Below are 14,092 nucleotides of genomic sequence, written 5' to 3' on the forward strand. Positions count from 1 at the left end.
GCATTAAGAAAGGAACAAGTGCTCTAGTCCATTAAATTTTTCAGATGTTTTCAGCTTCTGGTCAGTTATCTGCAATTTAAAAAAACTCCTCCAAATGCCACATGAATGTACAGCATTTTGCTCAGATTTGTGTAATTCAATCATAGAATATCCTGAGTGGGAAGGGACCCAAAGCAGATCATCGAGTGCAACTCCAATGAATTCAGCTTCAAGCTTCAAAAGCGTTCAATTAAGAATAAACCGAATGCTTCCTTTAGATTGGTTTAGAGACAGAGTTAACCTACCTGAGCTGCTAAGTCTGTTTCGAATCCCTGCAGGAAATAAAGTGTTGCTCTCTTTTATGGGCTGGCTGCTTCCCACGAGGTCCAGGCGTCCGGCAGCAGCAGCCCAGGAGAGGCGCATGAAACAAGCCACCGTGGAAGTGAAATCGTTCACCTCCATCGTCTGCAGGGACAAGAAACAGTAGTTAGTTCAGCGATATTCAACAGCATCTGTTAGTCACAGGGGTAAGAGGAATATATCCTCTGGATCATGTCAAACTGACGTTTAGATTTGTTTTCCTCTCTCTTTTCTAAGCAGGCTCAAGGATACAAGAGTCGTTTTGGTCCCAAGAAGAGATCAGTATTGCTCCTTTAATAGGAAGTAGTTTTGTTTTTAAATTCTTCACTAGGGTACATACCCTTTTCACCTATCTGGAGTTAGGCATGTGGATTTCAATCATATCAATCCATTTGGGAAGCACTGCCCAAGAACCCAACACACCACACTCGTAATATTAACTATCAAGTTTTTTTCAACTGGACTCAAACTTCCAAATGGGTTGAATTCTTGTCAGATTTGATCATTTAGTAAACAGCTAGTCTCAGATTAATTACACTGACATGCCTATAAAGGGGAAACCAGCATTTTCTTGAAGTATCGAAAAGAAAAATTTCCTTTTTCCCCAGAGTACCATCAAGAAAGTTTATTTTCAATGAGCCATTTGAAACAAAAACTTGCCCCAAATTTGTAATTCAAAGAAACATGGACTATAACCCACAAGGTCAAGCTGGAACCTTCTCCTCTCTATTCACAGAAAATTAACAAGAACAAGATCTTAGAGTTAAGTGTGATGGAAAAATAAACCACAAGGAAGATTTCTGGGTATATCTATTTCTGGTAAGCATTTTTGTGGTACTGCTTCCCTTTGTACTGCCAAAATAATTTCTAAGACTATGTTAAAATTCAGATGAGGATCGGGAAGAGACACTTATGGTCTGGATTTTCAGAGGCTTTTAAAACAGAACCTGGGCGAGAACCTGTATAAAAGGCAGACTTTTGATTAAAAATCAAAAGTTAATTAAAAATCAAAGAGTTACACAGCTGTCGCTGGAGACGACACTGCTACATCACCATAAATCAAACACTTCCTTACTTGTATGGCAACTCTTGCTGCTGGGATGATTTCTTCTACCCGAATGGAGGATCTATCAGACACGGAGAGCTGGCGGTAGGATGACTTCTCAGGTGTTCCACAAATAGACATTTGTCTACTTGCTTGTCGGCTGACGTTACGGAAGGGGCGCGAGGACAACGCTTCTACCCCATCTTTAACAAAATCCTCATCCAGTAAGGTAGGCATTGTCTGGCCAACAAGCAAGAACCTACATTCAGAGAGCAAAAACATCAGGCTTATTTTTGAATGTTTACAGCAAGTGAATGAAACAGAACTCAAAGTACCGATTAATCTTAAATATGACAAGCCACACTCTAAAAGCCAAGAAAGGAGCACTTTTGCTAATGAAAGGCAATTACATACCTTGCAAGTTGCAGACAGATGGAATAGACTCCCTGTCTTGTTTCATAGTCTACCTCTGATGGGATGGAATCTCTCTGCATCACATTCACCACCAAACTTAAAAACAAATCAATAAGACAGACTGTGTTTGAAAATGTTTTACATTAGGAGAGAGCTGTAATTAATTTATCTCTGTCCTTCCCCCCTCCTATTCAGTCAGCTGATTGCCAGTTAAAACTGCCAAACCGGTGTCTTTGGAGACTTACATCCCCATTTTCCCCTCCTACATCTACAGATACAGGCTTCCTGTTGGAAAATGCTTCAGGACCTATGGGGCAGGGAGGGTGGCGGACAGAATTACTAAGAGCAACGTATACTCGATAAATCCGACCAGCACAAGCAGTATAACCACGTCTTCCAAACCACTCACACTGTGGCTCAACTTTATTTGAAGTGTCTGAATTTTGCAGACTATAAAATTTAATTTGGTTCCCACTACATGATCTAGGTTTTGACGGCTTTAAGTGTCCACTGGTGTCTCTGCAGGATACAGTGTGATGTACACACTCGCAAATTTGAACTGAAACACTTAAATGCTAACTATCCAAACACCAAATACCTTAATAAAAGCTACGCTTCACAAGCTTATCTGCACCTAAATTTATTTTGGGGCTTAACAACATGTACTCTGTTGCACTTCTATGGTAGCTGCAGTAGCTTTTCAGACACTGGATAATAAAAAACCAGCTCTGGGTGGATTTTTTTTTTTTCCTCTGAAAAAGAAGCTGACAGGTGTACTAGTGTGCTACAGTGTGGAAATCAGAAACCACACAGAACTGTTAACTAATTAAGTGTTATAAATTGAGTCAAGATTTAGAAATCTAACCTCAAACCTCCTGCTCTGAGGAAGTTTTCACAGAAAGACTTGGCGCAGTTTCTTGCCATTTCATCATCTGCAGTTGGCATCAGTTTGGAGCTCAGTACCTAAAATAAATGAATAAATAAGCCCCGATATTCTTTATCTCCTGAAGGTTAAAAGTATATCAGAAAAAAAAATCCACTACGAATGAAGTAATTAACAATTCACTTATGAAATGATGTCGTCAGGCTCAGCTTGTGCTCCTTAAAGAGCCCAAATTGTTCTCCTTTCTAGATTTTCAGTTGACAGTATCCCTTAAAACACCTTACAGATGGCTTATGTATTGATTCACGCCTTCTGAAACATAACCATGTTATAATTATTTTTTGGTAAAAGATGGTCCAGGTAATTCTACAGGCCTTATGAACATCACCAGGGTGTTATTCCTTCTGTTTTAAGTCAGCACAAAACTTCACAGAATGCAATAACGCTCAGAAACATGGCCATAAGGAAGTCTGTGGTCTCTGTGGGTCAGATGTCATGTACATTTATAACCAATTTTATTTCATTTTACGCAAAGAAAAAACCCACCCAAACAAAAGAACGCAGCCCCTCCCAAAACCCCAGAAAACCACCAGAAGTTATTTACTTTCTTGAAAAGCGTCTTTGGCACGTACAGCCAACAGTGCTGCATGTGGGAAAACAAAATATATCTTTTTCAGGTTCACAGGTCAGAAGCCTGGTTTACACAGTTCCAGGCATTAAATCATCTCACAACACTGCATGATATAACCTTGAACATCTGCAACATTTAATTTTCGTCTCTTTCATATACTCTGCAGATTCTTCGTGTACAATTTTTCAGAAGCAGTTCAGACTGGCTCCCATTTTTTCAACAGACCACCAGTTGAGGGGAAAAAAAAAAAGGCACATCATCCTTTTCCTGACAGAAATAATCTTCCAATTGGCTTGACTGGACTTGAACAAGTCTGCTCATATAGTCTACACATCTAATCCAATTTACTGCTTCTCATTCCTTGCCAGAAAAGCAAACAATTTATTACTTGCTTTTATTATTTTTTTCTGGCACAGAAGCAGCAGATAACTGTCTTGTCATACTGTAATAGAACCTGCCAGTTCGACAAGATCCCCTTGCTGTGATATGTGGAGCCATTTGCTCTTAGTCATTGAACTTGTCAATGTATTTTAAAGGCATCATCAAATATCTTTCATTCCAGGGGTACAGAAAATAGGGAATCCAAACGCTGCAGTGATGACAGCGCAGGAAGATGAAGAGCAAACATTAGACTGCAGAAACTCAAAGAAAAAAAACTACAAGAAAATTCCTACAGTAATCTTGGCACACACTGGGAACAAAAGATAATAACTTTGACCACTGTTTTTGATGGCAACCGGTCCTCCCAGCTCCAAATTGTTCAAACCACATTTGTAATGAGTCTTTACAAACAGTGGTGCCTGTGAGTAGAACGAGAAACTGTCCAGGTTCCTACAGTGTGCAGGCTACTGTGTCCTAAAAATGACACCAGCTGAACTCTCACACTCTTTAGAATCCATGCACTGAACACTTGGAAATAACCTTTTTTACAGGGTCCAATCTAGTGTTTTGTCCAAAGAACTTACTCAGGAGAATATTTAGGGGTAAAAAAAATTTTGTGTGTTCCACTCACTTTACATGCATGGCTAAAACAGGCCAGAAGCTTCTGGGTAAAAGCCCTGCACATCTGGATAGTGAAAATTCTTCACAGTTGAATGCTTCTCAAAAATATTCCTCCTTAGCCTCTACAGACAGAATACAGCACTTACATAGAAGGGAAATTAGCATTGTTTTCCTTTCAAATTGAATTGAGCAAAACCAAACAGCAGCTCCCATTAATTTTTAAAAGAGACAACCTTTTTTTTTATATAGACACTAAAAATCACATACTTGGAATTGCTAGAGATTCAAGCAGGAATTTTACCTAAACAGTTAAGGACTTCAATATTTCTTTGCTTCTCTCCACTTATTCCTTCCACCTTGCAAACCACACAAAGAAGGACCTGGCTTCACAGTAAAGTCTCTAAAGGGGAACTTTTTACCCCTTTGATTTTAGGTAAAATTTATCACATACATAAAAGCAGACTATGACATGACATTTGCATTTTGTATGATGACCCTGTCATGACGGACTCCTGCCCAAGAAACTTAGAACTACTTAAACCTTAGTGCTCAGAAACAAGTAGAAAGAAGTAAAATTGTTTTCTTACCTCTAAATTGTAAAGCACTCTGAAGGTGGACATGCCTGGAGCAAAAGATTTGAAAAGACTTTCTAATATTGAGCTAGCACTGGGTTGATGTTGGTGTTTTGAAGACAAGGATGGTGATTTTGAAGACTGAGAACTTGATTCCGATAGCAGTGTTTTCTAGGAGGAATAAGCCACAGAAGAAATATTTTGAGACTACTGCATTTTGTTGTAATTGGCAATAGTTTTTCTATAATCCCTGTAATAACCCTCTTGACTCCAGCTGCTTGGAAATAAGTCAATAATCCTTAACACAAGCATTATTTTGCAGTGGAGTTTCAAACCCTTCACAGGTTATAATCTAACAGGAAATCCAAGAAACCTGGTAGTAAAATCCTTTTTGTTAAAGTCACCAAGATTATTTATTGTTTGATCCTTACCTTCCTTCCCAGCGAATCAAGCTGATCAAGAGCCTCCTGAATAGCTGGGTCAGTGGGAATCAAGAGCAGAAGTTTCCTCACTCGCAGTGTTATCCTGAAAAGTTATCAGAAGTTACTCGCGCAAACAGAGCTCAACCACAGTGTGGCCTAGTGGATGCCTGCACACTGCAAAATAAGTAGCTACTAAAACTTTGCAGCGTGAGCATTTCTTCAACATTTAATAACCATTTAGTTCGCTTACCTTGGCTCCTCTAGGTTGGCAAGCTGGTAAAGCATATCAAACACATTACAGACAAGAGCCATGACTACTCCAGGGAGGGATTTCTCCTGAGAATTAAGCAGAAACACAAAGGCCTTTTTCTCTCCTCTCTGTTGCAAGTAATTTAAAGAGAGTTCTTTACTGAAGCAACTGATTCAGATGTCAACCTGGCCTGTAGAAATCCAAGTTACTTTCTAGAATGTGACAATATTTTGATTTTTACATTAGCCCATTTCCTTTATAACAACGAATTTTTGAAGTCAACTGTTAAGTTAGGGTTGACATTCAAAGCAGGCCAGGAGTGGTCGAATACACTAGCTTAGGCTTCTTAGTTTAATTTCATAATGCAGCTTTATCAATACTGGAAATCTGGAGAACTCTCCTCCAACAAATATACAACCTAAAAACTGAAACATACGTGGTCTTGTTTGTTTAAAAGACTCTGTAGAGATTAATAAACACCAAGCAGGCTACAATAGGTGACAGAATACAGATTATAAAATCCAATCTGCATGCATAAAGCAATTGCGTATTTAAATGTTTTGTTTCAATTGCAGTTTGAAAGCAAAACCAGACTAAAGACTGGATGCTCAAGCTGATGTGAACAGCTCCTGTCTCACCATACTGAACCTCTTTCACCCCAGCTCTGTTTCCTTCAACTATCCACACTCCAAGAAAAATCTGAGAAGGTTATTACGCTGTACCTGTTCCATTGCATAGGACGAACTGAATACACTGCCGCTGTTGCTGGAACTGGTCGAGGAATCTGCAGAGCTCCCTGACGGAGTCCCACTTCCTGATGTCTTTACTGTAAGGACTTGTTCATCAGAGAAGCCCAGTTGGTGGAGTAGTTTCTGATCTTTGTTTACGGTTAGCTGCAAGAAAACATTTTTACCATTTAGTCCTAGAAAAGAGACTCAATTTCATAAAGAATGAGAATTCTTTGTAGTTAACATACCAGGCTGTCATTGGCAAATATCTGTATATTATCCACAGGCGAATTCAACATCTTTGCTATCTTCCACCTGACACTCCCTACAGTTTCGTTGCTATGAGCCTGTAAAAATCAAACAACACTGGCTCAGTAAGTCTGCTCAAGCAGTAAATTCCAAGAGAAAAAAAGGAAAGTCTTCCACTGAAGTCTTCCTGCTCCTCTGCAGAGTTTTCAAATTGACTGAAGTCCTTTAAACTAGCTTACTCTGTTCCACCCAGGCATCAAAAAACACACACGACCTGTGCACACATACCTCTATGGTGAAGGTATCTTTGGTAGACTCGTACGTAACATTAAGTGTTAAAAGATGTCCATGGAAAGAGGCACCATGAGGTAGAATAGTTCGGGGAACAGAGTAAAGGTCCTACAGGAAGAAAAGGATAATCAATACTACCCTTGAAAACAAGATAATTCTATGATGGTACGTAACAAAGTCACTAGAGTTGCATAGGTTTAAATAACTTTTACTGTTTTTAATAGTATCAGAACTTGTGTTCTTACCCTTGCCTAGTAAGAAATCACATCTCTTACCTCTATTGTTATCACGTAACGCTCTGCCAACAGCAGCAGTCTCTCAATTATTACAAGTTTAGTTGACCTAGAGATAAACATTGAAAACAAGAGCAGATTGTCTCAGAGATTAATTTTCAACGTCCACGGGTAACTACCATGAATTATCCGTTTTCAAATATAATTCCTTGAAATTGGAGTTAACTAGGAAAACAGGCTTGTGTCATACTGCTTAAGAGGCAGCCAACTTTAGAAGCAGCTTCATGTTTCTAAAGGTCCAACCCTGAGCTCATATATTTAAGCTACATACACTTAGGTGCGTACGTCAAGCTAGAAGATGAAAAACCATCCTCTTCTCTCCCAATTAAAAAAAAACCCAAACCAAACCCTGCTACCCCAGAAATATAGACTAATAGGCAGGTAATAGTCTGTGGTTGTGGTTTTCTTTTTTTTTTTTTTTGGTTGGTTGGTTTTGGTTTTCAGGAGGCCAGAAGAGGGCAAGTGTTTCTTGTGGATTTTTTTTTTTTTTTTTTAAGGCACAGGTTTTCAAAAGTCTCTTTAGAACTCAATTTGCATTGTGGTTGGAATATTGAGAAACCACCAGAATATACAACTACCAATACTGAGAATTTTAAGTAGCACTCAGAGTCATGTGGTAAACAGCTGGGAAGAAATTTCTACTGTCATATTTGTTCTTTTAAAGGCAGGCCTACCTGTAAGGAGACTGAACTGATGTTGCTACGGTAGGCATAGCAGTTGCTGTGAGCATTTTTGTAGCTCTTGTAACAGCGTGTGTTAACGTTGGACCACCGAGCGCAGAGCTGGCTGCCTAGAATACAAAGCAGAGTACAAGCGCTGGTTGACGTGGACACTTAAGTATGTCTTGAAGAGCCACAAAGAAATATTTATGGAAATAATATTTTTTTCTTTAAATAGAATTATTATAGTCAATTATTCTAATTCTAAGATACGAAGCTGGAAAAGGATGTAGGTAAAGGAACAATTAAAATTCGTCCTATACCTCTAATCGTGTGTAGCAATCAGCAATGAATTTCTTGTGCAGTGATACTGAATCCTAAAGATAAAATGTATAAACAAATTAGAACTTGAACCAAAATCATGGGAATTACTCATAAATCGACAGAAACCAACAAATCACACATTTTAACATGCAGAGTATCAAGGCTCTATGAATGTCAAAGCACTCTGATGTACAAATATGTGCCTACCTTTTTCAATCTAGGAGTTAGATTAATATAGCTGTAATTTATTATCAATTGAATAGCTTCATTGGCAATTTCTTCATCAGGTGACTCCATTGCAATCTTCCAAATGAAATCCATTCCTATTAATTCCAGTTTTTCTACACTCTACACGAGAATGAACAACAGTAAAACGTGACTGGATTTCTTACACAATAGTGAGTTGAACCACAGGAACAAACCAGTCTTCCATCTGCTGGAAAAACACCTTTTGACTGAATCTTAAAGATTTTCTTTTCCAACACGCTGCCAAGTTTTGGCACCGTGCAAAGTGAAATCGATAGCTGTGGATTTGTATATTTATACTAGACAAAGATAATTCATTTATAGGTGGATAAACAAGGTCCAAAGAACACAGTCAAGACAACTTCAAAAATGAAAAACTTAAAAAGCACAAAATAATTTAATCGGGAATGGAATTTGTTTCACAAAGGTCAACATGGTAACTAACCACAAAATAAACCATCACAAAACCTACTATGATACTTGGCAAATAATTAAGCATTTGAAGTTAGTTGACCCTCTGTGATAAAGACCTAAAATGCTTACAGAACACTACTTAACATATAACCAATAATTTAACAGAAACATTGAAAGATCAGAGAGTTAAAAATTATTGTAGGTCGGAATTTGAATATGATTAGCTTAAATCTCTTGTAAAGACGACTTTTTTTTTTTTTAAAGGAATATTTCCCTGCTAGGGAAGAGCAAAAAATGCGCACTAGAATTCATGATTATTAATAAAAAAATCAGTTCACTCATTCCTCCTGCAAAATTGTAGAAGCTACATACCAGCTTCCAGCTACCAATTGCTGAATTTTAACTGTCATAATTCCAGAGTTTTAGCTTCAGAATTTAACAATGTTAATACTAGAAGGACAATCTGCGTATTAATACAAACTGGATCACAGCCAACAGCTGCTAAAGAATCCTTGTCTCATCTCCTCCCATCCCCAAGATGCCAAAAGTATTATATGAGAACAAACTTGCTGGAACACTCACCAGTTGAGTTCCTTGCCTCTTTAGTCGATGGTCACAGAGGTTCACATTTTCAAAGAAAGTCTTAAATAAACTAAAACCTGAAAGTGAAAAAAGGTGAAAGCTTTTTATTCAGGTCAGGCTAAGTTTCTATGCTTATTGAAAAAAAATGAAGATATCAAATACAAGAGATGACCCTTTCCCTTCTACAACTATTAGAACTGAAAATGACAGAAAAAAACCCTTTATTATACTGATTTACAAAGCTGTTTGGATATTTAATTTGAAGGCTTAAGAAGGAAATTTCTGGTATATATTTCAAAACCAAATCTGTTGACCCAAGCCATTTTCTTACCATTCATTGTAATTTCATACGACTCCAGTTTAAGAATTTTCTCTTTGAAGAGCTGTTGCTGTACATCACTCTCTAGGTCGTGCTGTCCTTTTGTAAACCACTCGAAGCACATCTGTGAATGAAAGGTACATTTGTTATTGCAAGTATTTTCATTTTAGACAACATCGGCAAACTATGTCAGATACTACAGTAACTCATCTTACCGAAGTTTCATCTACAGCAAGAGGTTCAAAAGCTAATCTCCTAGTAACCTCAGGCATTATACAGGCTGTATTACAGCATTAAGGTATTTCATCTTCACAGTCATCTTTCACCCAAATAATGCTGAATGTCTCTTTTATGACTCTGCAAATTCACACATACCCTTTTTCAAACCAGCATCCATAAGCCTGCAACTAATCTCCTGGCCAACGTTTGCCCTTCTGTCAAATTTAATGTTAAAAGAGCATCCTAGTCAAATGTGAACATGTGACAGTTGCTCCATTAGCTTACACAAAACCTATAAATGCATTATTAGTTTGTGTTTGCTACTTATGTTTCACATATCTCAACAAATACACATACTATTCATGATCCATTAGGATTCGCTCTGCAACCACAGACACGAACTTTTCAAGTTTTTCTTACCTCCCGATCTAACTCACAAACATCCTGGCCAGTTACAAGGCACTCCCAGATCTCCCTGGCACGATTCCAGCCCAAATAAAGCGTGGCTTCTTGCAGGAAAAATGCCAAAAATTTTAGATGTGCCTCCAAATACTAAGAAAGAGGAAACAAAGACTCAAGCTTAAGACTTTTCTTTCTGAAACAAGAATTCTAAGCATTGTTTTTATTGTTTGCAAACTTAGTTGTCAAATAACAGTACAGTCTGGAAAACAGAAGTTGTTTCTGCAGTAAGGTTTAGTTCTATTTTACACAATTTAAACATTATTTCTTTTTGATTACCTTTCTAAAACAGAACATTGAAGTCTCCCTGGATTTGCTATTACTCTCCTGATATGGAAATTATTTTACATTAGTTACTAAATCACAACTAGTGTGGAAAAAATAACTATAAAAACTCAGGAACAAACCATTACAAGCTACCTGTGTGCATAGCTTCCACGCTCTAACTAGCAAATATATTTCAGGTTTCAAGACCTTCACACCAAATTCAAAGGTACGGCCTCTACAAGGGTGGAGAAGCTGGAAGTTGTACAAGCTGGAGACAGGAGATCCTGGGGTGGGAAGATCAAGCTCTTGACTAATTAAAGACTTTGCTAAGAAATGTGTAGATTGTGATGTTTGCCCACCCTTGCTCTAGAATATAATGTAATAACAAGGCTAAAACAAGCCCTAATAGAGAAGTGTCAGAACTATAAATAAAAACTAGTGTTGTTATTCACCAGAGAAAAAATACACACCAGTGAACTTCAAGAACGAAATCATCATCTCATCTTAGGCAAGTTGTTCAGTGATACACTACACCATGTTTTCAAAAACCTAAGGTAGTAATAAATCCAGGGTTCGGTACCTCCCGGTAAGTGTATCGGCCATCCACTAATGTTGCTCCAATAAGCCCTCCTGGACCTGCCACAGATGCAGCCAAACGGTGACATGATATTAAGCTTCCTGTCACCAACTTCACTATTTCAAAGTTTTTCTTTAAATCTTGAATAATGCTCTTGGCAAAAAGAGAGAGAGAGAAGAGGTTTTTAAGAAAATACATAAACAGGCACGTGCACACAGCAGTCTGCTCTCCTAGAGACATGTGTCCTATGGGAAGCAGTAATGTTCCCCCCTCCCCGGGCAGCTGTATCCCTTTCCAAGCACCCAAAGCCCGCTGACGTTAGTGTTTTCAGCATGTGCTGAAACACACGTGCTGCAGATTGCAAACAACATCCCACACTTCCACCCAGCCGCTGCACAACACATGTGACTTGCTGGCACTTTAGTCTGTTTTCCAAGAGTCAATGTCAATTCAATTACAAAGCAGCTGGTCTAAACACCACCCATTGTTCAATTCTGCCTGTTAATTATTCTACAGAAAGCTCAGAATAAAATAAATTAGTCCTGACACAGCAAACAGATTTATACATAAATTTACGTGCGCACACACGGATGGCACACAATACAGCATCTCTACTTGAACAGTTTGTTTGCGCTACATCACTATACTGTACTTGTCAAAGTGTTTTTCAGTGTTTTCTTTTTTCCGCCTCACTTCTAAATTTGAATTTCCATGTTCTATAGAAGCAGAATCACACAGACATAACAAGGGCTTCAAAAATCATCTCAGCACATTTTCTTACCTTGTCTTGTTTTTGGTAAGTTTGCTTAATAAATGACCGTGTGATTTCATGGAGCTGACGTAACGCTGGCACCACCCACACAAATTGAGGATTATTGTGCTGGGACGACTAGTAGTGGGAAAGGTAAAAACAATTACACACGTGTATATGCTCGACAACAGATTAACTTTCCTCTTAGACTCCTAGAAGCCTAACGATTCCTATTAGTGCCACTGTTTCAAAACAACAGCTACTGCCTCCAAAGGCTTTAGTTACTTGGTCCTGGTCCCCTTCCAAACACACTCAAGGTGCCCTTCTTCACTTTCTGCAACAAGTCCTTTGACACACACAAACACCATTTTGCTCTCATTATTAAGCCCAAAGTACCACATCCTGGCTAGAGAACATGCAGATTAAGTAGACAGAGAACTCAGTTGCACCAGGGAGAGATGATAACCACCACCTTCCTCAATTATGGAGGATGAAGCAGGCCTGCTAGGGCATAAAAGGGCAAATCCAGTCAAATGATGTTAATTATCGCTAAAGCAGGAATAATAGAAGAAAGAACCTGAAATACTACTGAGTGTTAAGAGACGAGACGACATGACATTTCTGATTGGTGCTGCAAGGAGCCCTCTGACAAGAAGCAAAGGATACTTCAGCTGCATTTTGGAAGAGATCCTACAAAGAACAACCCTCCTACCTCATTTTTAGAACTGCTCATCACTTTTCTGGGAGGCTTCATTTTCTGTAAAGTTCGACCACACAAACCAGTACTGAGGTTGCTTGTTCAGAAGTGATGTCTGGTTTAAACACTGACCACAACCAGTGCCACCTACACTTGGAGAGGTTAAAGTCACCTGCCCATAACAGAGAGCTCCCTAATGAAGACTCACATACTTTGAAAATGCTGCCTTAAGATTACATTCCCTCGCAGTTTATGTCTTCATTTCCCCTAATGAAGGGAAATAAGAAAATGAAGTATTTTTAAACATCTGCTGCACGGTTACCCCGACCCCTTCCAGCCTATTACAACTTTCCTTTCATGTTCCCCACTGCAGCACCTCTGTTAAGGCCCTTGCCAGAATGTAATCAAAAAGAACGCAAGGACAGGAAAGGACGAGAGAAGATCCAAAAGAAAGGACTGCAAGTTGTACGAGATTGAGAACTCCAAGTTTGAAATACGTGTTCATAAACACACACACAAAAAAGAGCGTGATCAATATCAAGAAGCAACATACTGTGGCTCCTAAACAATTAAAATCCTCTACAGAGGCTGCGACACAGATAAAACTTAATTTACCATGAAATAAATTAATTTAAAAAAGTACAAGCCTTTTTCTTTATTTACAGGTACACTTCAGACTGAAAAAAAAGACGACAAGAGCATTCCAGTTGACTTCAAGAAAAACTACCTGCTATGTGGACAGTGCCAGACAGAGTGTGTGCAGTCTCATAAGCCATGCACATCTCTGCTGCTGCCAGGAAACATCAGAGCACAGGCAGCTGCAGGAGTGGCCTCTTTATGTTAGATGAAAAGAGTTGAAGTACTTTATTAAAATACAAAACTACTATGATTTAAATATCAATTTGCATTTTGAGACTTAATGGCCATGCCAGAACACATGCTTAACTCAAAGAAAACTAATCTACGCTTTCACATGAAAGGGACAGTTAAAATACTGACATACCTTTATAGTGGTTCCATTTGCAAATTCTAACCTTGGGCCCATCCTGGTAGTTTCCCATAAACTGATCACTCCATGTGCTGAAAATTTGCTTAAAACAAAGGCAAGAGACTTACTATGAGTCTCATGGTCAACAAAGTGGCTCACACAAAGCCTACCCCTCTCGTGGACTCCCCAAGGTAAGAACTTACAGATGGGACACACAATTTGTGCATCTTGAAAGAAAGGGCAACATCAAGGCTAGCTAACATTTCATTTTGGAAAAGATAAAATATTAAACCAACCCTCTTAATATCCTCTATGCATTTGATGATGTAGCTTCTTTTGATTGCCTCTTTCACTGCATAGGCATCACTGAGGATTGTCAGATGTTCCTCCAAGGCCTGCTGAATAAGACTACAAGGTAACGTTGGAAGATGAGCCAGCTCCCAAAGCACCTCCAGAACCTAGAGGAAGAAG

General features: G+C 38.7%; 1 protein-coding gene across 3 annotated transcripts in view; it reads right to left on the reverse strand.

The window, feature by feature from the left end:
* The window catches only part of USP24 (ubiquitin specific peptidase 24), a 62,952-nt gene that overhangs the window by 24,079 nt on the left and 24,781 nt on the right, over positions 1–14,092 (reverse strand). For all 3 annotated transcript variants that reach the window (XM_065655535.1, XM_065655533.1, XM_065655532.1), the window contains exons 15-34: positions 13,918–14,079; positions 11,967–12,074; positions 11,189–11,338; positions 10,303–10,434; positions 9,676–9,787; positions 9,345–9,421; positions 8,310–8,450; positions 8,102–8,155; positions 7,794–7,909; positions 7,102–7,168; positions 6,824–6,934; positions 6,535–6,633; positions 6,281–6,451; positions 5,559–5,644; positions 5,318–5,411; positions 4,902–5,057; positions 2,664–2,761; positions 1,799–1,894; positions 1,415–1,643; positions 285–444 (exon numbers count right to left, since the gene is read on the reverse strand). In XM_065655535.1, the coding sequence (XP_065511607.1) occupies positions 285–444; positions 1,415–1,643; positions 1,799–1,894; positions 2,664–2,761; positions 4,902–5,057; positions 5,318–5,411; positions 5,559–5,644; positions 6,281–6,451; positions 6,535–6,633; positions 6,824–6,934; positions 7,102–7,168; positions 7,794–7,909; positions 8,102–8,155; positions 8,310–8,450; positions 9,345–9,421; positions 9,676–9,787; positions 10,303–10,434; positions 11,189–11,338; positions 11,967–12,074; positions 13,918–14,079 (2,419 nt within the window). The remainder of the gene's footprint in view (positions 1–284; positions 445–1,414; positions 1,644–1,798; positions 1,895–2,663; positions 2,762–4,901; positions 5,058–5,317; positions 5,412–5,558; positions 5,645–6,280; positions 6,452–6,534; positions 6,634–6,823; positions 6,935–7,101; positions 7,169–7,793; positions 7,910–8,101; positions 8,156–8,309; positions 8,451–9,344; positions 9,422–9,675; positions 9,788–10,302; positions 10,435–11,188; positions 11,339–11,966; positions 12,075–13,917; positions 14,080–14,092) is intronic.

Source organism: Caloenas nicobarica, chromosome Z, assembly GCF_036013445.1.
Source record: "Caloenas nicobarica isolate bCalNic1 chromosome Z, bCalNic1.hap1, whole genome shotgun sequence".
In the NCBI taxonomy this organism is placed as follows: Eukaryota; Metazoa; Chordata; class Aves; order Columbiformes; family Columbidae; genus Caloenas; species Caloenas nicobarica.